The sequence below is a fragment of the Talpa europaea genome (genome assembly GCF_964194135.1).
Source record: "Talpa europaea genome assembly, chromosome: 11".
Taxonomy (NCBI): domain Eukaryota; kingdom Metazoa; phylum Chordata; class Mammalia; order Eulipotyphla; family Talpidae; genus Talpa; species Talpa europaea.
The window spans coordinates 34974801-34999423 of NC_140078.1; the positions used below are offsets into that span (position 1 = coordinate 34974801).

The 24623-nt window shown below is 45.2% G+C and overlaps 1 protein-coding gene across 1 annotated transcript in view; it reads left to right on the top strand.

Moving 5' to 3' along the window:
* Window positions 1-7601: 7601 nt before the first annotated feature.
* SLC24A3 (solute carrier family 24 member 3) overlaps window positions 7602-24623 on the top strand; it is a gene marked incomplete at its 3' end in the record, with an annotated part of 433413 nt that continues 416391 nt past the window's right edge. Inside the window, exon 1 of the mRNA XM_084247026.1 lies at window positions 7602-7730. Within this exon, the coding sequence (XP_084103152.1) occupies window positions 7613-7730 (118 nt within the window). The 5' untranslated portion in view covers window positions 7602-7612. The remainder of the gene's footprint in view (window positions 7731-24623) is intronic.

Consider the following 24623-nt stretch of genomic DNA (forward strand, 5'->3'; position numbering starts at 1 on the left):
TTGCTTTAGCAGTGAGGCTGTCATATGAACAGTTTGTCCCAGGGACCCAGAAAATCTAGATTCGGGTTCAGGTTCACCAATAGAATTCCTGGGCGCATCATTTAAACTTAAGCCCCTAGACAAAGGCCATGACCCGTGAGGGATGCTACATAGTCACCTGGAGATTCAGCTCTTTCCTCTTCCCTTGGAGATACCACGATGACTTCCCAGTCTACCCACCAGGCAGCTCCAGTGAAACACTGTGACACTCTGGTGATAGAGTAGCCCCTGAGTTTCAAACCAGGGGACACAGTGAGGAGAAAAACAGACAGGCCTGGTCCCCTGGAGCTTACAGCTGGAGAGGGTGGGGAGGAGAGCCAGTAACGCAGTCAGGTTGAGTCCCTGGATGGGCAGGGAGGGCTGCTTGGAGGAAGGGCTTCCCTCTGGGAAGCAGCCCGCGACTGTGTTGGCTTCTCCCACTTTTGTCTTAGCATCTTACAGCCAGTCTTGCCTTGCTTTACCCGGTAACCATGGCAGACTCTGTCTTGGGGGCCAGTTGGGATTCTTGGCTTATGCCTCTGGGCTGGCTGCTCCGGGCAGTCTCTTGTTCCTGGGGCCACTCCTGCAGGGGCTTGCCAGTCTGTCCTTTTCCATGCCCAGCCTCCGGAGCCTGGGGTGGGCATGTGAGCTTGGCTGTGTCTGGGGGGAAGGGAAGTTGCAGCAAAGTAGGGGTTTGGGGGAGAGTAAGGAGAGAGCCAGACCTTCCCTTTCCCTCCAGTGGGTGGTTTGTGCAGGCGCTGGTAATGGGTTCTCTCTCCGTGGTGAAGGACTGAGCACCACACATCCCACTTCAGTGCCCGGAGCCCCAGCAGCCCCATACATGCCCCCCATCCTCTCTTTACTTCTCTGGGACCCCTGCTTTCCCCCACCCTTCAACCCAGCAGTGCCAGGCAGGGGTCCTTTCCCTATACCCTGCAATGTCCCTTTGCCTGGGCAGAGAGGATGTCCCCTGGAAGCCTGCGTTTCACTCTCCAAAGATGCCCAGGGTTCTGCTGCCCAGCCCCTCTGAGCAGGACCTCTGGAGGACGGCACCTGGGGGGAAGCAAGTTGCTGGGTCACTTGTCCCCTCCTCCCCAAGTGATGGGGATGCTCATCGGGTGAACCAGAAGAACAACTTTCATAGGTGCTTCCTTTTGAAGGGAAGAGGAAGTTCTTTGATGCTGGGAGAAGGTTTAAATTCAGTTGAGCTGCTGATCACCACAGCTGAGTTGCAGCGCAGGAGAGGGAGAACTTGACCCAGCCCTCTGGTTTGTCAGAGCCGCTGGCCACTGGACAGTGTGTGTAAACTCCAGAGACAGGAGAAAATTTAAATGGGGCCCGTGGCCCTCCTACAGCTTGGCATTCTCTGGATCTGCTCTTTTCTGTATTTCTGGAAGCTTTCAGGCAATGGAGCAGTGCACAGCCCATTTAGCCTCCGGCTCCTTCCTCTCCTGGTGGGTTTGGAGAGTTGGCAACCTCTCCAGTGAGTGCTCCTTTCCAAGGAACAGAACAGTGCAGGGACACTCTCTTATTTCAGCTGGAAAATCTACGAAACATCCCCACTCTTAGAACCAGCACCTCTGGTCCTTCTCTTCACCCACAGAGGTGAAGGCGAGCGGCCCGAGCCTTATCCTCCTGAGACTTCTAAGGGGTGAGACCGGGAAGGGGGCCATTTGGAGCGTGGTGTTGAGGGGGTGGATTCACCACTGCTCACTGAGTCTGCAGAAGGCGATCTGCTGGCTGTGGACTTATGTAAACTTGACCTCTGACCTCTGGGTGAAGACCAGGGGTGCACAGAGTGGAGGCAGCTGTGTAAACTGCAGGGTGGGGTATTTATAGCCTGGGTGAGCAGTCTTGCGCCAGCCTAGAGAGCCAGTGTCAGACGCTGCCGCTGTGGACCCTATCTTGGGTGCTCTGGACTGAGCCTCCTGGGTGGGCTCCCTGCGGTGTTGTATCAGGCATTCCCAGACTCGGTTTCCTCATCTGCAGGCGGGGGACTGTGGCCCTGTTCCTCTGGGTGTTTTGGAGTGGTAGCTCCCTCCATGCCAACTTACAAAAAGAAATGCAGCCTTCCTGTTCTCTGGAGGTGAGCGTTAACACATCCTCTCAAAGCCAAACGGCTGATCCCATGTGGCCACTTCCCTGGGCCGCAGAGCTTGGGGACAAGGTGGGACGCGCATACCTGGGCTTTGGAGTCAGACCTGGGCTTGAGTCCCAGCTTGTCTGTTTAACTCCATCAGCACCAACAGTAAAACCCTGCAAGAACATGGGACGAGGTGGTGCAGGAAGGCTGCGTGGCACATTGACCAGGGGCACAGGACAGACTGATGATGATAGATGCAGCCAACCTGCTCATCTACTGCCTGTCCGGGTATCTGAGAGGTAATCCCCTTGTCAGAGAGCAGACAGCCCCAAGTCTCTGCTGGGCCTGGGACTGGTGTGGGGAGGGAGGGAAAGGGAAACTCTGAGGAACAAGGGTACACGCAGGAGAATGTATGCTGGTCTTAGGGTGAAGGCTGTTTGCAGGGGACCCAGGAAATCCATTCTTGGTGTCAGAAATCATTGGTCTTTCCAAGCCCCAGTTCAGGGGAGGGAGGAGGCGTGGGGAGAGAGCACAGAGCAGGAGAGGGTGAGCACACAGCTCTGTAATGGAAACTTGGCACTCAGCCTCCTCTTTCCTTCCTTAGTGCCTGTGCTTGAGTCTCAGGTTGAAAACTCCTTCCCTCCCAGCAGGCACCCCACAGTATCTCCCGGCCCACTCCTGACCCCTTTCTCAGAGCCCAAGTCACACATGCTGCCTTGCTGGTGACATGTCACATGTGAGCCTGCTGCCTCCCTCTTCACACCCCCTGCCCCCTCCCCTGACTAATTAGGCCAACATGCAACTTCCAGGGCCTGGCAGATGAAGAGCCAAGAATGCGGTGGACAGGGGCCAAGTGTTTTTGTTGACATTGCTCAAGTGTAGCTTTGCGCAGCAGCCTCTGCTGTAGTAGAGAAGTCCAAGGAAGCTGGGAGATGAGTATGGGGAGCGCAGTGAAAACACCAAGCGTGGGCACCTCTCCATAGCCCCTTCACTTTTCCCACTGCACGGTCTCTGCCTTTCCTCCTGAAATACAAGTATGTAACTCTCCCGGTCCTGATTGCTGGAACTTGTTCAGTCTCTAGGAAATCCACACTGAGCTGAGGGCTATGCGTGGAGTGGTTTTAGAACCGTTTTCTGATGGTGCTTTTATGGGGTGATGCTCATGCCTCACTCTCCTCCTGATCATTTCTGGGGATATGGCCTTCTTGGCGATAGGTCCAGGGAGACCACATTCCCCCTCTACCCTGTTTCATTGTTGCGTTGTTGATCTCTCTGACTACATCTGAATAATGTAACCAGATGGTTTCGTCTTCTCCAGAGATCTACCAAGACTGTGGCCTTTGGGGTCACCAGGCTTGGGTTCCATCCTTTCTCTGCCACTGGTTTGCTGTGCCCCTTTGGGTGAGTCTTTTAACCTCTCTGTGCTTCAGTTTCCTTCCTTGCAAATAGAGCTAATAGTTAATAAAACTGTTAAGATGAAACATGGTGGAGAATGCTAAGTTCTTCCTATGTAGTAGACAATAATGGTAACTATTAAGTGGTTGATAGGGATATATTAGGCAATTTTAAGCAATTCACTTTTAGGCAATTCACTTCTTAGGCAATTCACTTCTTTGACTGACTGACTCCAAAGGTAAGTTGACCTCAGAACTAACCTTCCTACCTCACCAGGACTTAGGTTAGGACACATGAAATGGGATATAATATTGTCACACCTAGTTCTCAGGGAGAAGTAAGTGAATGCAATGCTGTCTTTCTCCTTATTTTTTTTCTCCTACGCTAGTGTCTGCACTAGTCTATCAGTGGTCAGGGGTCAAACATATTTTTGTTGCGATAAAAGTTTGTAGGTTTTGGAATCCAGAGGTGCTGCCTTAATAGACTCTAATTCCTGAAGATATTGAATCATTATGTAAAAAAAAAATCCTCTCATTTTCTGCTACAATAGCTGGCTTTATTTTTACATCTCTTAATTGGTATCAGCTTTTCTCCCAGAATTATAGAACCATGGAAACTTGGCCTAAGAAAGAAGTTTGGAAGTCACTGGAAGGGACACTCTTGCTTCTTTGCAAATATCTTTGGAGTATTCCTGGGCATTAGGCTTGCAGCACCATGAAGCACTTCCCATGACCCAGATTGTGAGACCCATAGTGTGACTTATGGACCATGTCATGGGTGTCCTGCCCCCGTCTCTTTGCCTTTGATATGCAGGGCACTCTGGCACTGGCCAACACTAGCACTTGGCTCTCATCCCAACCATGGAAATGGTTGGGAGTGCCAGGAAATTAATTCCCTTGGAACAGCCTTCAACCAGTGTTGAAGTGGATAAATACCTAAGCTCTGTCACCCATTTGGGTGTCCCAGATGCGTGTCTACACTGGCTGCCAGAACTTTCCAAAGCGGTCAAGCTGTAGTTTACTCATTTTGACTATTGCTTGAAATGTACCCTTCAGTGATTGTCTCCCCTTCCCTTGCCAATTTCCCTATTCCTGGGATCACCCCCATATAAACCTCATCTCAGGAACAGCTTCTGTGGAAACCCAGCCTGAGACAAACTGGATATCTTTCCCCATACTTTTAGATCATTTATGATAATAATGGATAAAATTCGCATTTTATTGCTGCTTATTGAATTTAAAGACCACTGACCTTATTGCTTCTGCATGAACTTTTGAAAGTTTTTCTCCACTTATCACTGTTCTTAAAGATGAGAAGTAACCATTCAGGTTAACCAGGAATATAGAATGCCTTGCTTTAAGCTCGGATTGTCTTTAGTATCATCCTCACAATTTTTGCTGAACTGGCATAGGTGACCACTATGTAAGATTTTGTATTTCAAAGTCTACAGTTACTGCTTATTCTAGATAGGCTCCACAGTCTACTTTTTCTTTAGAATAAACCTAGGGGTTATCCTGGTCTGTAATACACAAAAATTATAATTAGACAACCTGATTATTTTACATCTGGGAGCAGGTTTCTTCTGATTGAGGGGAGCACAATGAACTGCTGAAGTTACATGCGTCTTGTTAATTTAGGGGAAGTACTCACAAATACTGTGCTTTCCAGAAACTTCCATGAGTTTCACTTATACATCCACAAAGTGGGAATAATAATTATTTGTTTACTTTATTATTATTGTATATACCTATTGAAGTAACATTGTTTTACATCCTTGCTAGTGTTTTGACAGTATAGGATGTCCCCCTTCAGGTGTGGTCACTATAGCTCTCCCACTACTGAATATTCTACCACAGTCCATTGTGCTCTCCCCCAAAGTTGCAGATCTTTGGTCAGCTTTCAAAGGTTGGTTTTAGTATTTGTCTTTGACTCTTAATTTGGTTTTTCTCTATTCCACATATAAGTGACACCATCCGGTGGTGTTGACATATAATTAGTGAGCAGCTACTCTGAGCCAGCAGTGATCAGGTGCTAGTGAGACTGCAGTAGACAAAGTAGACAATGTCATGCACCTACTTTCTTTCCTGGATGGTGGTGTGAGGATCAAGCTTAATAAGGATGGTGAAACCATTTGGGAAACTATGAATCACTATGGAAATAGAGGAATGGATATGACTTTCAGAATGGGCATGCGGACATCCAGCTCTTCATCAGCCATTCCAGAACACTGCACTGATGTAAGTGGTACACTCTGACCTCCTGTGAAGGCTTCCAGGACTACAAATTTCACCTATGTCTTATATTTAGAACTATTTTCTGACCACAGCAACTCTGGACACTCAAGAAGTAGCCATTACCTCAGGTCACCTCTTTCTTTAGTGCCAAACCACTAGGAAGCACCACCTTTGCTTGCTGTTTCTACCTCCCAGTGACCTCCGAATGTCCAGCTCTGTCATTTCTTTGCCCATGTCTTTATGTGATATGACCATAGTGGTCCAGGCTATTGGCCACTTCCCCTTTTTGAAGTTCTCTTTTTCCCTAGTTTCTGGGACACTATTTCCCTTGTTCTTTTCCTTTTCAAGGTCCCTTACTGAATTCTTTTACTCTGCTCTCTGATGGGATGTCTAGCTCCCCAAGATTTCTTCTTCCATCCCCTTTCTTTTGTTCTCTCCCTTCCCCTGCCAGAAGAACCCATCCATTTGTGTCTCATACCCTTCAATAATCATCTCAGTTAGAAACTTCAGCATTGTTACATGCTCATCCCCTGACGTGCATTCAGGGGTCTGCTTGTTCCTTATTCATCACTTTCTCTCTTCTTTTTTTTTTTAATTTTTTTTAGGATTTATTTTTTATTTATACAAGAGCTGGGGTACAGGTCAGAGATGCAGGAGGGTGAGAGGATTCACCAGAGACAGAGTGGGGAGCAGAACAGGTAGACGGACCAAAATACACTGCTGAGGGGAGCATCGGGTGAGACAGGACAGGTCTGTCGCACCATGTGGGTACTTCCCCAGCCAGCTGGGAATTGAACGTGCGCTGTAGAGGCTGTGGATAGCTTCACAGTGCTGTGCTCAACCCGCTGCGCCAGCTGGGAGGCCTACTTTCTCTCTTCTTAATCAAATCTTACTATATGTCATTCTCTAGCCTTTGCTATAAGGATGTTGAAATGGTGTCTTAGCTTGGCCAACCCCCAGAAGCAGATCATTTGCAGGTGATTCAAGGAAATACTGTTAGGGGAGTAGAAGTTGTTGGGCTGGGGCCAGTCATACTGAGTTGGTGAACTTAGCTGTGTCCATTTCGTCCCAGTTCATGTTCAATGAGATCGTATTGGTAGCTTGAACTTGGTCCTGAAGGGGATATTTACACTGTGAAAATTGGTCAGCGACTACAAATAGGACTTTTTCACCTAAAGGTTTGGTGGTTAAATATTCCTCAGCATTATATTGGCAGCAGAGAATTAAGATGAGGTAGGACAGCAGCCAGTAAAGTGTATGGACTATTATACTATAGACAATTGGGATTTAATCCTAGTGGGAAAAAGTTTGAACCCAGTTTATAATGCACACCTCATAGCTATCCCATTGGAGCTGGGATGTATTTTTATTTCCTTTTCTACAGTCATTCACTCTGTTGGATCGGGTAGGATCCAGCAGCCAGAGGAAACCCTAAGGCAGTTAAAGGTAGGATGGGTGAATTACAGTTGATCTTTGAGCAGAAGTTGGAATGATGTTAGGCGTGCTGACAATTCTCTACAAATTCTTTACATTTCTTTTACAATTCTTTACAAATCTAAAAACCCTCTCCCTCATGCAGTTGAAAATCCTCGTATATAGAGTCAGACTTCTGTATCTGTCAGTGGATTCCAGATTTGCAGATTCAACCAATCCATACCAGCAGTTGGTTGACTATGAATGTGGAACCTTGGCTAGAAAAAAATCTGCATATAAAATGTTTTTCATAGTTCAAACCTCTGCTGTTCAAGGGGCAGCTGTACATTGTAAGGCCTGAGGGAGTATAGGCAAATGATTGTTTAGGGCACTGGCACCCAGCACTGGTAAAGGCTAACCCAGCTATTGGTGATGTGTTGTTCTCTTTTCCTTCCCAGACCTTGACTTCATGGACCTCGTAGGGGAAGACAGAAACTGGATAGTGGGAAGGAAGTTATTGCAGATGAACAACACTGTAACTTCAGAAGACGCGGGACTCCAGAGCAGCAAGAACTGCACTGAACCAGGTAACGTTGATGACTGTGCTCCAGGCAGTGGTGGCTGATTTCTGTGGTCATAACTAAGGAAGAGTTTGATGCCGTGTTTTTCTTTTGAGTTTGAATGCACAGATACTTTAAGGACATTTCGGGCAGGTATCTAAACAATTAAAAAGTGAGATTGCAGGGGACCATTCAGATGTGTTCCTACCTCTGTATTCTTTTCCTAGGGGAGCTGGGGAAAGGTAAGTCAAAGCCACTGATGTTCCTTATTCTGCACTGGTGTCAGGTGTGGATGCTGGTAGTGTCAAATGGGAAACAGTGAAGCTGTGGTCAGCTTTACTTTGCTTCCTGAATCCTCTTGGACTGGTTTTTAATTGGGAGCCTGTTTCTGTCACAAAGAAACAGGGCTTGGAAGGATCCTCATCTATGATGAACATCTTCTTGGAAGAAGTGAGTATTCATTTGTTAGTTGTATCGTTTGTTAGTTGTTACACCTGATGTCTGTCATGCCTTTTCTCAGAGGGGACTTTTTATTTCTGCTACTATTGAACTAAAAGGGAAGACAAGCACAAAGGGAATCAAGGGGACTAGGAATTATTAGGATCCAACTCACCAGACCTCAGAAAGTGGCAAGTGCTTTTTGGACAGATGAGGCCCCTACTGATTGACACCAGGGAGCAGAAAACCCATTCCAGGGACGGCCAGACAGTAAATATTTTAGACTTTGTAGACCATATGCTATGCTGATGGTATATTTAAAACAATTATTTTTACAGTTTTTTACAAATCTGAAAACGATTCTTAGCTCACGGACTGCACAAAGACCATGGGATGGACTGGCTGTGCTTGGCCTCCGCTGACTTGTTCTTCTCAGCTGCTGGCCTTTCTTTCCTGCCAAAGGGGAAGTTGGGCCTCACATGGGCCCCTTTCAGGGCTCAGAAGACTGATAGCTTTTTGATCCCACATCCAAAGTCCTATCTCATGTTTGATGTCCAGCTGAAAGGACATAAACAGTCTTCATTGCAGCCCAAAGAATCTTACACTTTTGAGGTCAGAAGGTGTTTGTGAAGGTTTGTGACTGCTGTTTTGGGAAGGTGGGTACAAGTGCCCCTCCCCACCATAATGAAGATCTTAACAATAGGCTCCATGCAGAACTGGGAAGAATTAAAAACAGATTAACATCTTCCTGTAGCCCAAAACACCTAACAGCCCTACATGATCTATATTCCTCCAACTGGAGAATTCAAGAGTTGCTGTGACTATTATTAAATTCTAATACAGAACACCCTGGAAGTTTAGGGTGTTCTGCCCCGCACAGGCAGCTATATGAGCTAGAAATGCAAGTGGTATGATTGGTTCAAGTGCCCCACCGAGGGCACAGAGCCATGTGTGCTCTGAGAGGTGTGCATTTGCTGTGGACTGGTCTGTGAGGCAGGGCAGGAATGGTGCTGGTCATTGCCAAGTACACTTTGCTGATATTTTCAACATCTCTCTACAACTACTAGGATGTAGGATGGAGTCATGGCCAACTGCAGGGTGTGGGGAGTCATGACCAACTGCAGGGCTAGTGGTGATGGAAGGACTCTTTTTCCTGATGCTGGGGCTGTGTGGGGAGGTTGATAGAGCCATCTGTGTGTGAGAGGCATTGTTCATTGTATCAGGAAATGCCTTTCTCAGAGTGACAGGTGTAGAAGAATAAAGCACATTAAAAGCCATCATTGCAAGAGAGGAAATGACAGGTGGCCACGTTTTTTAAAAGAGCAGAACCCCAACATGTGATGGTGTTGGCAGAGAGGACGCAGGGATGGAGAGGATCGACTTCAGGAGACAATGGGAGGAAGTACACAGAGCTGGTCCAAAAAGAATATGGAGCCAGGCGGGGTGTTCTTGATTTCCTCATCTGTGGATACAGTGACTGGGCTCAATTTCTGGCGCCCTTGACTCTGAACCAAATTCTGTAAGGAAGATGATCCGGCCTGAAACAGGAAGGGTATTGTTCAAACCTTATACATCGTGGGCTGCTCAGAGCCTCCATCCTTCACAAGGTCTCCTTTGACCACCACTGGCTGTGGCAGGAACTCTGTTTTCTGAATGGTTTTTTGGTGCTGCACAAAATGGACCTTCAGTGGTCACTTAAATTCAGATTGATTCAAATTCAATAAAATTAAAAATTCACCTGCTCTGTTGCACCAGCCATCTGTCAAATACTCAGTAGCTGCTTGTCACTAGTGACTACTGTAACAGGGTGGTCCCCAGGAAAGAGGGAGGTTCCAGGTTCCTCAGGGACCTGGAAGCCCAGATCACAGAATCCTTCTGTCATCACTGAAGGATTTACTGAACAGGCTGGTCTGGAATTTCCATTTGTGTTTTGATTTATCTCCTGTCTTTCCAACTCAGTTGTAAACAACTCAGGGATACAGAAGAGATATGTAAATCTGAGAGCCCCATCTATAACGTGGTTCTTGGGGTCACACTCATCTGGGTTTCCGTCTTCACTTTGAAGCCTGGAAACGGCAGGCTTTGGGCAAACTAGTCAGGTTCTCCAAGCTTCTGCTTTTCTGTGAAATTGAGATAATCATTATGACCTTTCACGACTCCTGTGAGACTTGGTAATGAAGTAATAGTGTGAGTAACTGGTGCCTCTTGCACGGTCCTCTGTTGTAGAGGCACGGTGCCTCTTGCACGGAACTCACCAACATCCTGCCATCTGCGGGGGGCACCCAGCCCTCTTGTTGCCTGTGGGTCATGAAGCTGCATCCTTAGCCCCTCCTGACAGATTTGGTCGACAGCAACTTCCTCGGGTGACCCACCATAGAAATGAGCACAGCACTCCCGAGGGATACTGGTCAAAACATCGTCACCTACTCACTTGATCCCCTGTTGTGCAGGCACGCTTTCCAGATGCCCTTGGAAGTCTGTTTCTCAGTCTTGACTAAATAGATATTCTATGAAGAAAAGTCAAGAGCTAGAGCAACCATAAGGTCCTGATTTAGAAATAAATCTGAAAAGCACTCATCTCTGCCTCTGACTTTCTGTAGTTTGAGAGAACTAAACTGGGGTAACCTAAGATCCGTTCACAAAGCATTGGCCAATTTTCCTTAAGTCACAATTGCCCTGCAGGTAATGAATATTACTTGTATTGGTTGAATGTAGCAGTGTCTGCTCTCAAAAGTCTTCAGTGTAGGGCCCAGAGAGTAAGATGGTTCTAGACTGGCTTCCTTCCTATTTGTGGTGATGCCAGAAGAACAGTGGCGTATTATAAAGATGATGTGTCAGGGTTCTCTCTGCTCTGGGAGCAACGATTTTTTACAGCTGAATGTTTGAGGTATATCAGTGTGTGCTGCGGCCATACAAATAATGGCATCAGAATCACAGGGAAGAGTTAATTTGGCTGTTGTCATAAAGTGTAATTGGTGCTGCTTATGATGTCACAAGACTTGGTTTTAATGCCATTAGACTAAAGTAGAGTCAGAGACTGCAGAAGAAATGATCTCTTTTCTGCCTGTATTCAGGTATAGGGCTGATTTGCCTCCCATATCCTGTTCCTTACCTATGAAATAAACTATGGAACTGATTTACACCTTTTATCCCTTCTACCACACAAATCTAATTCCAAAAAATTTTAAGATCTGAGATTTACAAGACTTCCCACCCCAAGACACATCCTCTCCGCTTCCCTTAATGACTACTTTGCATTTGAAAAATTCCATGTCATACTTACACCCTCCTTCTCCTTTCTCTGCCCTTCTCCCTCCTCCCCTTTTCCTCTCCTCCTCCACCTCTCTCTCTTCCTCTCCCCTGTCCCTCTCTGAAACCAGGAGCCTGGAGGACCAGCCAGCGGAATATGCTAGGTTACAGGATGCCACTATAGAGTGACAGTACTGTCTGTTGATGGTGTGAAATGTGGGAGATGCGTCTTCTTCATGTGACAGCTGCTACTTTAGAGACATGTTACTTTGCATATTTTGGATTTAAACAAAAAAACCCCACAGTGATAGTCTTCTCTGCACCTCAAAGACCTGGTTTTGGTGCAAAGTTGTGACTTTTACCTCCAGAACTGCATGAAAAAGACTGACCTCCAGGCTCCAATTTTTCTGCAATTATTCCTGTGAATTTTAAGGTTGTTTTCTTAGCCCGACACTGCCGATTTCATCTGGAGCCTGGAAACATATTGTTTTTTTGGCAAATAACACTTGAAACTGTTTACTCAGATGACCTCTTAAGAGAAATTTAACTTTGAATAAATTTGATCCACAGAAAATTAAGTTAGCTAAATGTAATATTGAGGGTGGTGGACAACTGTAGCAGAATTGAATTCTTTGTAATATTTATTTGTACACTTTGCAGAATTTTATTTATATACTTTGCAGTCTGTCTACAGAAAATTTATCATCTTTTGGTTTTTAGTTCTTTGATATTCTAAGGAAATGAACCTTTCCTGAGAGTGCCTCTTTCAAATAAACGTTAGAAGAGGGAAGGTTTTTAAAGTGATAGCCTTGTGGTCTTCACTCTGAGGTCCCTGAATTTCTCTTTTGATAAAGGTCTCAGCACCCTCCCTGCCTGGCTTCATAGGATCTAGGGTCTCTGCAGGAAGGGACGCGTGCAGGACCAAGGGGAGGCTGGCAGACCCGGACTCTATGGGGGTGTGCCAGGAGTGTTTATTGGGTCGGGTGTTCACTGGCATGTCTGAAAAGCACAGAATCTAAGAGTGGAATGTGAATTGTGAAAGGAAGCCACAGGTCTGTGTAAGAAAAGTGATGTGGAGAAGGTCTTAAGGTTAAGGTTCGCCCATGAGCAAGACCTGGAGGCACAGATTGGCAAGCAGACTGGTTCAGGATACAGGTCACGGACAGAGTAAGTTTTGGAATCCTACTGTTTTTGAGTTTTAACCATAACATCAGGGTTGGCTGATTTAAAAATCACAGGGCTGGGCATGACTGATCTACAAAACATGAAAGGTTCAAGTCTCTCATCTTTTACATAAAAAAAAACAAAACAAAATTCAGAAAAAAAAAAAAAAAACAAGATCCAGAATGGATAAATGACCTGCCCAAGGTCACAGGACTTTCCAGAAGCCAAGTAGGGTTACTCAAGTACCACACATAGATATTCGATGCATGCTGATAATTAGAGAGAGAAACAGGCATTTTATGATCTGAAGAACCCCTGTCCAGTAGAAATATAATGCAAAGCTATAGAAATAATTTTAATTTTTTGGGTCACTGCATTAAAAGAGTAAAAAGAAACAAGTGAATTTCTTTTAATAATATATTTTATTTAACCAAATACATCCAAAATAGTATGAATAACATATCTCAATCACATTGCATTTGATCGCTGGCTTTAAATCCAGAAAAGAACTAAGTTTTTTTTTTTCTTTTTAAAGTCTAAAATTCTATTTATTGTACCAGATCGATAATGTTTACTAACTTTTCCCTGCAGCTATAATTTTCATGATACAAATAAGAGCTGTTGATATTCTTAAGCGGAACTAGTTGGAAACTCTTTGGTATCTGCTTTTTAATTTGTATCATTTCTTTATTGAATTAGTTAGAAAGGGTTATAGTAGCTGCTATAACAGATAAATCCTTTAGATTTGGTTTAACACTAAAGAAATTTCTTTCTCCTATGAAGTCCTCGTCTTTTAGCAATGCTGTTTGGACTTTAAAAATCCATGTTGTAAGATATGGCCCAAGGACATGGAATTTTCCATTTTGAAGGTTTTCTCAGCCTCACACTAGGCTTCCAAGGTCATTGTGCTTCTCTCCTTTAAGGAAAAAGAACATAGAGGATTATGGGTAACTGGGCTGGACCCTCACTCCTGCCTCACATTCATTGGCCTGGGCTTGGTCACATGACAAATTCTGACTACAAGGAAAGACTGGGACATGCCCATTAGCAGACTAGCTTGGAAGAAGAGAAGGCAGGTTTGGGGAATACCTGGCTTGCCTCTGCTGCATTACTTCCCCCAACACTTGTTTTGAAAAACAGAACTTCTCAATTTTCCTTTATACTTATCTTATTACAAAAGCAATATACTCCCATGATAGAAAAACAATAAATCTGTGTCTCCGGAGCCTGGCTTAGGTCTTGGCTTAACTACTCTCACCTGGTCATGGTGACACAATTAATTCTTTTTTCACCTTTTTTCCAGTCACAAGTGGGCTGGAAATTTTCCCAGTTGGGTCTATTTGCGAATTGCACCATACAATAGCATAATAATGAATGTTTGCATACCAGTGAAGTCAGTAGTGAATATAGTAGGGCTAATATAATGTGGAAAAAGCTTGGATTCTGGAGTAAATCCTAAATCCCAATTCCATCTCTTTCAACCTAATGTCAAATAAGTTTCCTGAATTCTTTGAACCTCATTTCCAGCATCTGCAAATAAATGCAGATTAAGGTGGCCATTTCACACGTTGTGGTAATCATTAGTGAAGTGATTGTAAAACAGCTGGAACCACAGTCATTGTATATGCTTAACAAATTGTAGTGACATGGTCTTAATTATCAGAAATATAATGGAGGGAAGACTGTTGGCAATCATTTATAGTAACATTATCGCTCTCAGGCTCATTAGAGCATTGTGGGACTACCAAGGCTGTTCTAGGAAAGGACAGGTTATTTAGTGTAGTTTAGTAACTGTGACATTCTTAGAGCTATGCAATGGAGGCATAGGGAGGTCTTAACCAGGGGACTCCTGACTCTCACCGTTATTACTCTATAGACAAACAAGATGAACTAGGGAGCACCAGCTTTCCTGCATCTTGCTGACAGAATTTGCAAGTCTCCAGCTCCAAGAGGAAAGGGTCAGAGACACTATTCATTCCTTCTAGCCTCCACATCCTATGAGAAATTTTTATTTTAAGTTTTTTTTTTAAAGATATGTTTATTCATGCATACAAGAACTGGGACACAGGCCAGATGTGCGGGAGGGTGAGAGGATTCACCAGAGACAGAGCGGGGAACAGAACAGGCAGATTGAAATACACTGCTGAGGGGAGCAGCGGGTGAGACAGGAGGGATCTGCTGCACCATGTGGGTATCTCACTGGCCGGCCAGGATTGAACCCTCACTGCAGAGGCTGCAGACAGCTTCACAGCGCTGCACTCAACTGCCTGCACCACCAGGGGAGGCCCTATTTTAAGTTTTATTTAGGATTATTTTTATTATTTCATTGTTGAAAACTCTTTGTTTAAGCAGTCCAGGGAGTCTAACCCAGTGAACAGTGTCTGGAACACAGATAAAGGATGATAAGTTCTTTTCTTAGATGCTTCTGTGGGTCTACTCGCAAAGCATTTTATACTTTTCAAAGCACTTTCACTTCATTTACTCATTTGTCACTTGGAACAAGTCAGGTCATGTCAGGAATGACTGTGTTATGATGCCCAGAGTATAGCTAAGTTAGATTGAGACCAAGGCAAGTTGAGTTAAAGAATTAAGAATTCATATTTATAAATGTAGAAGTTAAGGAATAACTGATTCTAAATCCTTTTCCTCTAAGCAAGGGCTTAGCAAACAATTGTCCTTTACCAAATCTGACCTTTCAGTGGTTTTTATAAATAAAGCTTTATTGGAGCACAGCCACAAACATCCCTTTATGTGTTGTCTGTGATGGTTTTTGCTCTACAAAGGGAGACTTCAGTAGTTACTTGCAACATAAACCACAGGGCCTACAAAGCTTAAGTGGGAGCTTGTCAGAAAAGCAATTCCTGGGCCCCACTTGAGACCTATTACTTCAGAACCTCTGGGCCAACTGGGGTTTCACAAGCATCCAAGTGAGAAGAGCTCTGAATTAGCTCGTTGGAGTCACCTGGGGAGATTTTCTACCTGGGTTCCACACTAGGCCTCAAAAACCCAGGCTTCTGGGGCTGGGAACCAGGCATCAGTGGTCTGAAAGCTCCCCAATGAGGCTAGTGTGCTGTCAAGGTGGAGACTACTGCCTGAGATTGCCTGTCACTGGCTGGTTCTGGAAAGTCTGCAGTGAGAATCTGGTCAAGGTAAGGACAGCTAGGTTTGCAAGCTTCTCAGGATCCTGTTCTTCCTACCCTTCAACACACAAACAAATGATAAAAGGAGAGCCTTTTGTTCTTGAAGCCAAATTTAAGACTCCAAACTTATCTTCAACATTCCTCATGAGCCATATTTTTTTCCTATGTTGCGCTTCTAAGATTTTTTTCCCCTGAGAAACACCAGGATGGAGTTTTACCCGTAGCTGCATTTTAAATGTATGTTTATAAAAGTCGAGATATTCCTGTCTGGTCCTGTCAGTGGATCTAATCTTGCCTTCTAGCCCTTGGTCTGTTGCCCAGTGCTTGCCTCTCCTATCCACTCCCTTCCTCCTCAGAAGCTTGGGCTGGTGGTATAAGGCCTGACCTGTAGGTTGACTGTGGGTCTGAGAGCAGTTCCTTGGGACTCTGACTGCCTCTCCTGACTAGGACACTTCCAGGCTGGGTGGACTCTTCGGAGTAGGAGAAAGCCCAGGCAGGCCCAGCCTCTCTCCCCAAAGCCTCAGAGCAGCCTCTCCAGACCTCAGACTTTTCTAAACAGGCCCAGAGGAACAATTTGGGGTAGTGTGACTGAAGGGTATGTGAAAGGGATGACTGAGCTAACCCACTGAGGGTAGTTTCAATAGATACCAGGTACCGAACTAAGATATCAGGCACTAAACCTACTACTTCCTTCTCTAACTTCCTTCAGCCAGTCCCCATGGCTGGTGGACTGATGGCCACCCCTCTAGTTTCCATACCCTGGGTTGGCTCCACCTAGATCCATGACAGGATTCACATTCCATCTTGGAGCATTATTAGTACATATATAAGTACATGTGCAAGATTATTATCTTGGCGCTTCTGAACTTCCTGATAAAACGTCAGACCATTAGTTTGGCTGAAATTTCTATAATAGAAAAATAAAACCTCTGAATTAAATATTAGCAGCCTTTTTTAAGAAACTAACTCAGAAGGATATGAATGTGAGACCCACCCAGTAGCAAGTGTATCCCTACCAAAACCATTGCATGAAGAGCCCATTTTGGTTTCCCCACACCTGAGGCAGGACCTCAGGGCTCACCCAATGTCCACATGTAGAATCAGGGAAACCAGACTACAAAAGGGAAGAGAGCAGACTGTAGACCACTGGAACTGGCCCATCTGGAGGGAACCAAGGACCAGGGTCTGAGGATCCAGGATTGACTCATTTGAGCTTCTCCAACCTCAGTGGCTACATGGGCATTTAGAGTGTACAAGACAGATCAGATTCTCCTACGCGGGGGTGAAGGAGCTGGGGTGTGTATACAGCAAGGATTGCCTGAGGGTCAGCAATGCTCTGAACTCACACTGCATCCAGCCCAACCCTCACACTGACAGAGCAGAGCCCATGACCAAAGACAGTTCCTTGGTGAAGGGGCACAGGTGTTGGCAGGCGGAAGTTGGGCCAGGGTGCCTCAATGAGCCAAGGGTGAGGGGAAGTGAATGAGGCTCTGAAAGCCATTGCTAAACACCTCCTTCCCCCTTTCCAGCTAAGTGGTTTCATTTTTTTTAATTAAATTTTTTATTTTTTACATCACTGTTCATTTTTAAACAATATGTGCTTCCCCCACCCCCTCAGGTGTAGTCCCCATAGTTTCCTTCCCCAATACACCCGTGCACCATCACCTCAGTCCCCTGTGCTCCTCCCTCCCTCCCTCTGATCCTTCTCCTGCCTCCTCCCCTGCAGGATGTCTCTGATTTATAATTGTCTGTTTTTGCTTTGTTTTGTTTTGTACTGTTATTTTTTTTTTACACTGATGTCTTATTTGGTTTCCCTATATTCCTGCTGTAAGTGAATAAGTGTTTTCATTGTTGTTGCATGGTTTGGGAAATTGATCCTAACCTAGGAAGACATAGTAATAGCACTGTGCACTTCTGTGTGTGCATGGGTGTGTCTTGCAGGACCCAGGCACGCAGAACACCTCCTCTCACCCCCAGCAGCTTTTACTGCACTGTCATGTGTGTATTGATGGCTCGCCAAGCCCTGTAGGCCACAAGCAGCTGCTCAGGCTAGAGAGCTCAGGACACCTTTCAGGCTGGGGTCACACAGCAGAGGGCTTTCATGAAGACCAGGAAACATTCCTTCCTTCTTCATTCATCTTTGGCTCCTTGCATATATGTGTCAGACTTCTGGGGGGTCCCGGGGAAGCTTGAACCATGTCAAAATTGAAAAGGGGAAATACTAAGAAAATCCTGCTTAAATTCCTTCTGCAGGAAAACAGAGACTTTTCTCACCAGGCAGCTTCTTCTTATTTTGCAATCAATGAAAGTCAAAGAGTTACTTCTACAAATGTTGCTGGGGTCTGTGGCCTGGAACTTCCATAAACTCAGGGCGAGGACTCCATTTGAACCTTGTCTAGAAATTGGGAAATGTGGTCGTTGCCAGTGTGCCGCCTGTGCCTAAGTTCCTGCACAGGTGTTACTTTAGAGGCATGTGCTAGATTTGCTGGCTGCAGAGTCAAAAGCAAATGTAGCCATAGCCTCAGGTAACCATTTAATACCTCCCTGGGCTCTAGCTTATGTGAAATGGAATCCATAGTTCACACATCATCTTTCAAAGTGACTTGATGTGTTTAGAAGAGGGAGCCCTGTAACCCTGGTGTTTAGGTCCTACAGTTTTCATATTTCTAGAGCTCCAAAATGTGGGATTTCCAAAGGTTTCCATGAAAAAACATCCAACATCATGATATTCTTCAGTCCAAACCTGGCACAGTGGGAGGAAATTCTCACCTGAAATTTGAGCTTCTAGATCCCTTGAAGACTATGGAATACTGTTTGTAGCTCCAGAGGAAGGGTTCTAGCTTGTGGTGCTTCCAAACATCCCTTCAGATGCTTTGATATTTCTCTTGACATGAAATGGGCTCTCTTGGGGGCCTCCCTGGTGGTGCAGCAGTTGAGCGCTGGGTTGCGAAGCTGCCCGCAGCCTCTGCAGCGCCGGTTCGATCCCTGGCTGCTCCCCAGCCACTGGAGGAGGGTCCCACATGGCGCGCAGACCTCTCCTGCTGCCCGCTGCTCCCCTCAGCAGTGAACTTTTGTCCTGCCTGCTCTGCTTCCCACTCTGGCTCTGGTGAATTCTCTCACCCTCCCGCGCTTCTGACTGTACCCAGTGCTTGTATGTATGTACAAATAATAAATAAATAAATAAATAAATAAATAAACAAATAAATAAATAAATAAATAAATAAATCTTTAAAAAAAAAAAGAAAGAAAGAAATGGGCTCTCTTTCCTCCTCTTAAATATGGCTGACATTTGTGACTCACTTCCAAAAGACAGAATGTAACAGAAGAACATACATGGTGTTTAAGTACTATTTTAGTAGTTAGTTTTGTAGGTTTTTCTTCAAAACCTTCTCCAAGCATGACCTCCAAAGCTGTGTCTTACAGGGTAGTACAGCTTCCACCCAGCTGTCTCTTGGAATGGTGATTCTTGAAACATGGTTGCCATATTGGGAGGAAGCCCAGGCACCATGGGAGGTCATGCATAGGTGCTCCAGCCACCTCCCGGCTAAGGTCCAAGTAATAGCTGACAACCAACCTCAACCACTGTTTGTGTGAGTGAAGACACATTCCTAATGACCCTTTTCCTGCCGCCTTCAGATGGTCACAACGTGAGACCCCGAAACAGTGAGAACTGCCTACTTGAGCTGGGTGGTTCCAGGACCAGGAGAGAGAACAATAAAGGATTGTAGCTGTTTTGCACTGACGTTTGGGGTATGTTACACAGCCCTACTGACTGCTGCATGTGCATCTCTGTGGCCACAGTGCTAAAGGATTCTGGGGCCTGTACAGAATCTTCTGTGTTTGTCATGTTCTTCTTCTGCTGCTGCTTTTTTTTAAAGATTTATTTATTTATACAAGAACTGGGGATAGGCCAGAGGTGCAGGGGGTGAGAGGATTCACCAGAGACAGAGTGGGGAACAGAACAGGCAGATCTACCGAGGTACCCTGCTGAGGGGAGCAGTGGAGGAGACAGGAGAAGTCTGCTGTGCCATATTGGTCACCTCCGTGGCCAGCCAGGGATCAAATTCGTGCCGTAGAGGCTGTGGATAGCGTCACAATGTTGTGCTTAACCCCTTGCACCACCACAGAGGCCTATGCCCCGCTCTTCTTGACTGACATTTTGTTCCCCAGGAAATCTGTGTCTGGGGAGAAGGGACAAGGAGCATCATGTTTCTTTGGTTCCCAGAGTCGGGCTTATAGCCTACATGTCTACTTAGAGGACACCTGAGGTTTCCAGATGTTTCGACCTCCACAGATTAGGGATTGAAGGCCTGTTCCATGTCTGACTGGGAGCTGTGGGCAGAAGCTGCTGCGTTTCTCTGTCCAGACGAGATCACAGCAGTGGTTGCAATTGCGGGAAGCAGCCCTTTGCCTCATCCCCATGCTGTGGGCTTCTGAGGCTGACCCTGTCCACCTAACTTGCTTATTGTCATGACCCCCATCATCTGGCCTCTGCCTTGGGAAGCGGTAGGCTGGAGGGTACATAGCAGTGCAGCTTCACTCTCCCTTCCAGTCCTTCAGGCCCAGGGAGGGTTTTCTCTCTCACTTCCTCCTATGTATTTCTCCTGTGGCACAGGAATGACCCTGCCATTTCTTCACTCTCTTGAGAAATGTGAGGGTGCGCATGAGAGAAATTTGAAAATGTGCATAGGTGTTGTGAAAAGTGAAGGTACCATTAAGGGATTAGTAAGCAACTACCAGGTAGGGCAGGAGCAGATCACCTTTGTGGCTGCTTTTTCTCCTCTGAAGATCGTAAAAAAATCATGTGACCCAGCAACCCATATAATGCCTGCATTCTCTTTACAGCATAACCCAGAAGTGGTCCTCTGGTCTTCTCCTTGGATATCCTCAGTGATGGGGAGCTTACTCCCCACCTCCTTTTAGAGGCCTTTCATTCCCTACATAATTAGGATTTTTAAAATTCTCTTTCTTGTGCCGAGCCAAAATAAGCTCCCTTTTAGTCATTCTGAGTCCTGTAAAATAAATCTTATTCCCTTTCCACATGACATGCCTGTAAGGCATTAGGGTCTTCCTTATTCAAGATTCCCTCTTTAGTTTTTCAGCGGTGCACCCTCCTCTTCCACTCCCCACATGGCATGATTTGGAGAGCTCCCCTCAATGTCCTGGTTACTTCCTGGGCTGAATTTAATACCTTTTCCATTCTTAAGAAAATCAGTCTCCTGGTATGGTATCATGTTTGAGTAACAGAAGAAATTGGGCCCAAGTCAATCTGGACTAGGCTGTTGGACATGATTCTGTCAAATGCAAGCCCAGCATTCCTAACCTGGGCTGTAAAGCCGTAAGTTCAGTCAGGGCACGAGGCATTAGACTACGTGCTCTCTCTGCAGCGACTCCTAATTCTCCTAGCATGCTTGAATCCGGCACCCTCCAGCGCCCAGGCAGGGTGGCAGAGCAGGAGTTAAAAGCTTACTACACCCAAGGGCCCCTTCCAGAGTCTGGCTCCTCCCTGTGTTGAGCCTTAGGCAAGAATCTTCATTGACTCAGGATTTCCACCAGTACTCTTTTTTTTTTTTTTGCCTGCAGGTGATAAACCCTGTGTGGGCAGGGACTGGGGCTGTTTTGCTCACTCTTACATCCCCAGGGCTAATACCCAGAACTTGGTAGTTGAGTCTCAAATATTTGTTGTTTTACCTTTGTTGAATGAATGATTGAATGACCGACTCTTTGTAAGTCTTCTGTGACAGTTTATTTTTTGAAACAACAAAAAAATTAATACAGAAAGTGATAAGGGAAATATACAACAAAGTCCAGTGTATTTACTCTCAGTGTATTATTTGCTTCTAATCTTTTTCACTTATAAAGAAATAAAATGCTGAGATCAAGTTGTTATCTTATTTTTTATTTGCCTCCTTCAATCTTCTACCTTCAGAAGCTGCCATCATCCTTGTTTTTGGAGTGTCTAAAATCCATATTGAGTTTCTTTTTAAACTCGTGTTTGTACAGATAAGCAATAAATAATGTTTGGTGTGTTTTCAGATTTACATGAATGTTATTTTACTATGTTACTATTCTGCAGTATTTTCCACTCATTTTTAAAAAAGATTTATTTATTTATACAAGCACTGGGGTACAGGCTAGAGGCACGGGAGGGTGAGAGAATCCACCAGAGACAGAGCAGGGAACAGAACAGGCAGAAGGACTGAAATACACCGCTGAGGGGAGCAGCGGGCGAGACAGGAGAGGTCTGCAGCGCCGTGTGGGAATCTCCATGGGGGAATCTCCCTGGCCGGCGCGGAATCGAACCGGCTGTGGACAGCTTCACAGCGCTGTGCTCAACCCGCTGCACCACCGGGGAGGCCCTCCACTCATATTTTTGAGATTTCTGTGGAGGTGCTAGTTTACTCATTCTAACTGCTCTATTGTTTTCCCATTGACTGAGTATTGCCCTCCATGCATCCATTCCCCGGTAATATATGTGTGGGTTTTTTAGTTGCTTATCATTTGTCACCCTAAGTTTCCAGGCAAGGAAACTTCAAGGCTGCAGTTAATGACCCATCTCAGGTGTCATTGTGTTAGTAGGTCACAGAGCCAGAGAATGAACCCCAATATCCCTGTTGGGCAGTCTTTGCACTGCACTTCCATTGTCTTCCTTTCGAAAAGATGATAAGTTCAAGGATACAGTGGTGGGCTTTGTTTTCTAAAAGTTGCAGGAAGTGAAATGACCATTTTTAGAGACTAGTGTACATATTTGATGCAACGGAGGCCACTCCCAGGTGTGTCAGGGGAAAGTCCTGTGTGTGACAGAAGGTTTATCCCAATGCCTGTCTTGTCTTCATATTTTGATCTTTGCTATCAGCATTAGTAGTGAGCAGCACGGCTGGTGAGCACCCTGCTGCCTCGCCAACTGCCAACCGCTTGCTGACTTCCTGGGCAGACAACACAGGGTAAGTGTTAGGACCGCCTGGAAACTGACAGGAATTTCACAAATCAGCCAGAGGCCATGGCTGACATTATCTCCCAACTCAGAGAATCCATGGGGATGGGAACACTTCTCTCTAGGGAGTTAATATCCTCTTTTTTTTTTTTTTCTTTTTAATTTCAACTGAACAGAGAGCAAATATAGAGCAGGTTTTTAAACCAGAGAATGTTTCTTTCCTCATTTCTCTTTAAAAATTGGGACTTTGAAAACACCAAGTTTTGCAAATTTACCAAAAGATCTTTAAGTTTTTGAAACAATAAAGACCTTTTCTTCCCTTCTCCAGGGATGATATAATGTGGCCTTTAAGCCACCTGGCTCTGTTACTTGCTATGTAGAGACCTGGGGCAAGTTTCCTAACTTCCTGAGTCTCAGTTTCCTCATCTTTCAAAGGGATGATGTTACTACCTGCCTGACAAAAGAAGAATCCAGAATAAATCCACCATGAAGTGTGAGCCTTGTGGGCTCCTCTCTGGACAAGGTTCCTTCCAAGACCTATTTTATTCATAGTTTGGTATCATTTTTCATGAAGAGGGTCCCCCAAATTGTATAAGCTTTAGCTCTAGAAGTCCTGGACCCACCTTCTTCACATGCGTTCATTGTAAGGGTGTCTGCTGCATAATTGGTGCACAGTCGTTAGATATTTTGAAATGATTATTTAATGACTACTATGCAAGTATCCCTAGGACACTAGAACAGAGTGGGGGCTCAGTGAGTTGCAATGTTAGTTATTGTGTTCTCAAATTCTATAGTGTTCAAGGACAATATGGAAAGATCAGAGGTGCTGACCCCTGCCAGCCTTTTGACCACTGATTCTCTGTAATATAACAAATAAAGATCCCTTTAGTCCTTTTAGAGCCTTCTGCCTGTTTTGTCCTCCCCTATTCTGCATCCCTTGGCTCACCTTAATGGTCTAGTTGACCTCACACTCCACCGTGAGGCAGGCAGGTGGTCACTTAGGTAGGGACTCTGTGAGGTAGAGTGTATTCTTTTCTGTGCTTTTTTTTTTTTCTCTCTTCTTAAGACTACAAATTTAAAAATCCCTCAACCAAAAGTCAATGGCTAAAGATTTTATAGGAAAAAAGAAAAGCTTATGGGAGATGCTAATTACCAAGCAAAAGCAAAGAAAGTGTGTTTTTGGAAAGCATAGGATTTGAAGGAGAGGGTAGTGGTGATGGAAAGTTTATTCTTGGGTATCCTCAATGCCTTGGCTGCTTAAATAACCCACACCCTGAAAACTTGGAGCAAGATATTTTGGCCCTGTCTGAATTTTAAGACCTGATGAGTTATTTTTCTCTTTCCTTTTTGAATGCAAAGTGACAGTTGCATTTCTAAATTTAACTCTTCCTGTTTTGGCTGCTTGGAATATTTATTCACAGAAGACCTGTGTGGGATGAAGCAGGAGCCGTGAAGGATCAACATTGCAATGGGCTGTCACATCACTGGGGAATAAGGCCTGGGGACCATGACCCCATGGGGATTCACCTTTCTCTTTTGTGCAATGATATTTAGGTTTTGCCTGGGTTAGTTTTTTTTTTTTTGTTATTCTATTACTCAACCTCCCCAGTAAACCCCTTTTTCTTCAGGAAATCTCTAGGACTGCCCCTTTTATAAGGAAATGTGAAAGGCAATTTTCTTTCTGTCTAATCCCGGAAGCCATTTGTGCAATCTTCTCCCAGCTTCTCACTTCTTTGAACACCTTCCCAGCATTCACCACACCCAGGTTACCAGAGGATTTGTAGTTGAGGCACCTGAACTAACAGGAAGCATCAGGGATTTTTCTAAAGTTAGAAAACATGCTAGAGCAGGTGCCAGATCTTTGCTTGGGCTAGGGTGCCCATCTTGCTTAGGCTCTAGACTTGGGCCTTGGCCTCACTTGGCTGTCTGCACCAGGAGTATTGCACCAGGGTGGCTCTTGGGGTTAAAAGCAATCTCGTGCAACATGCAGTGTCT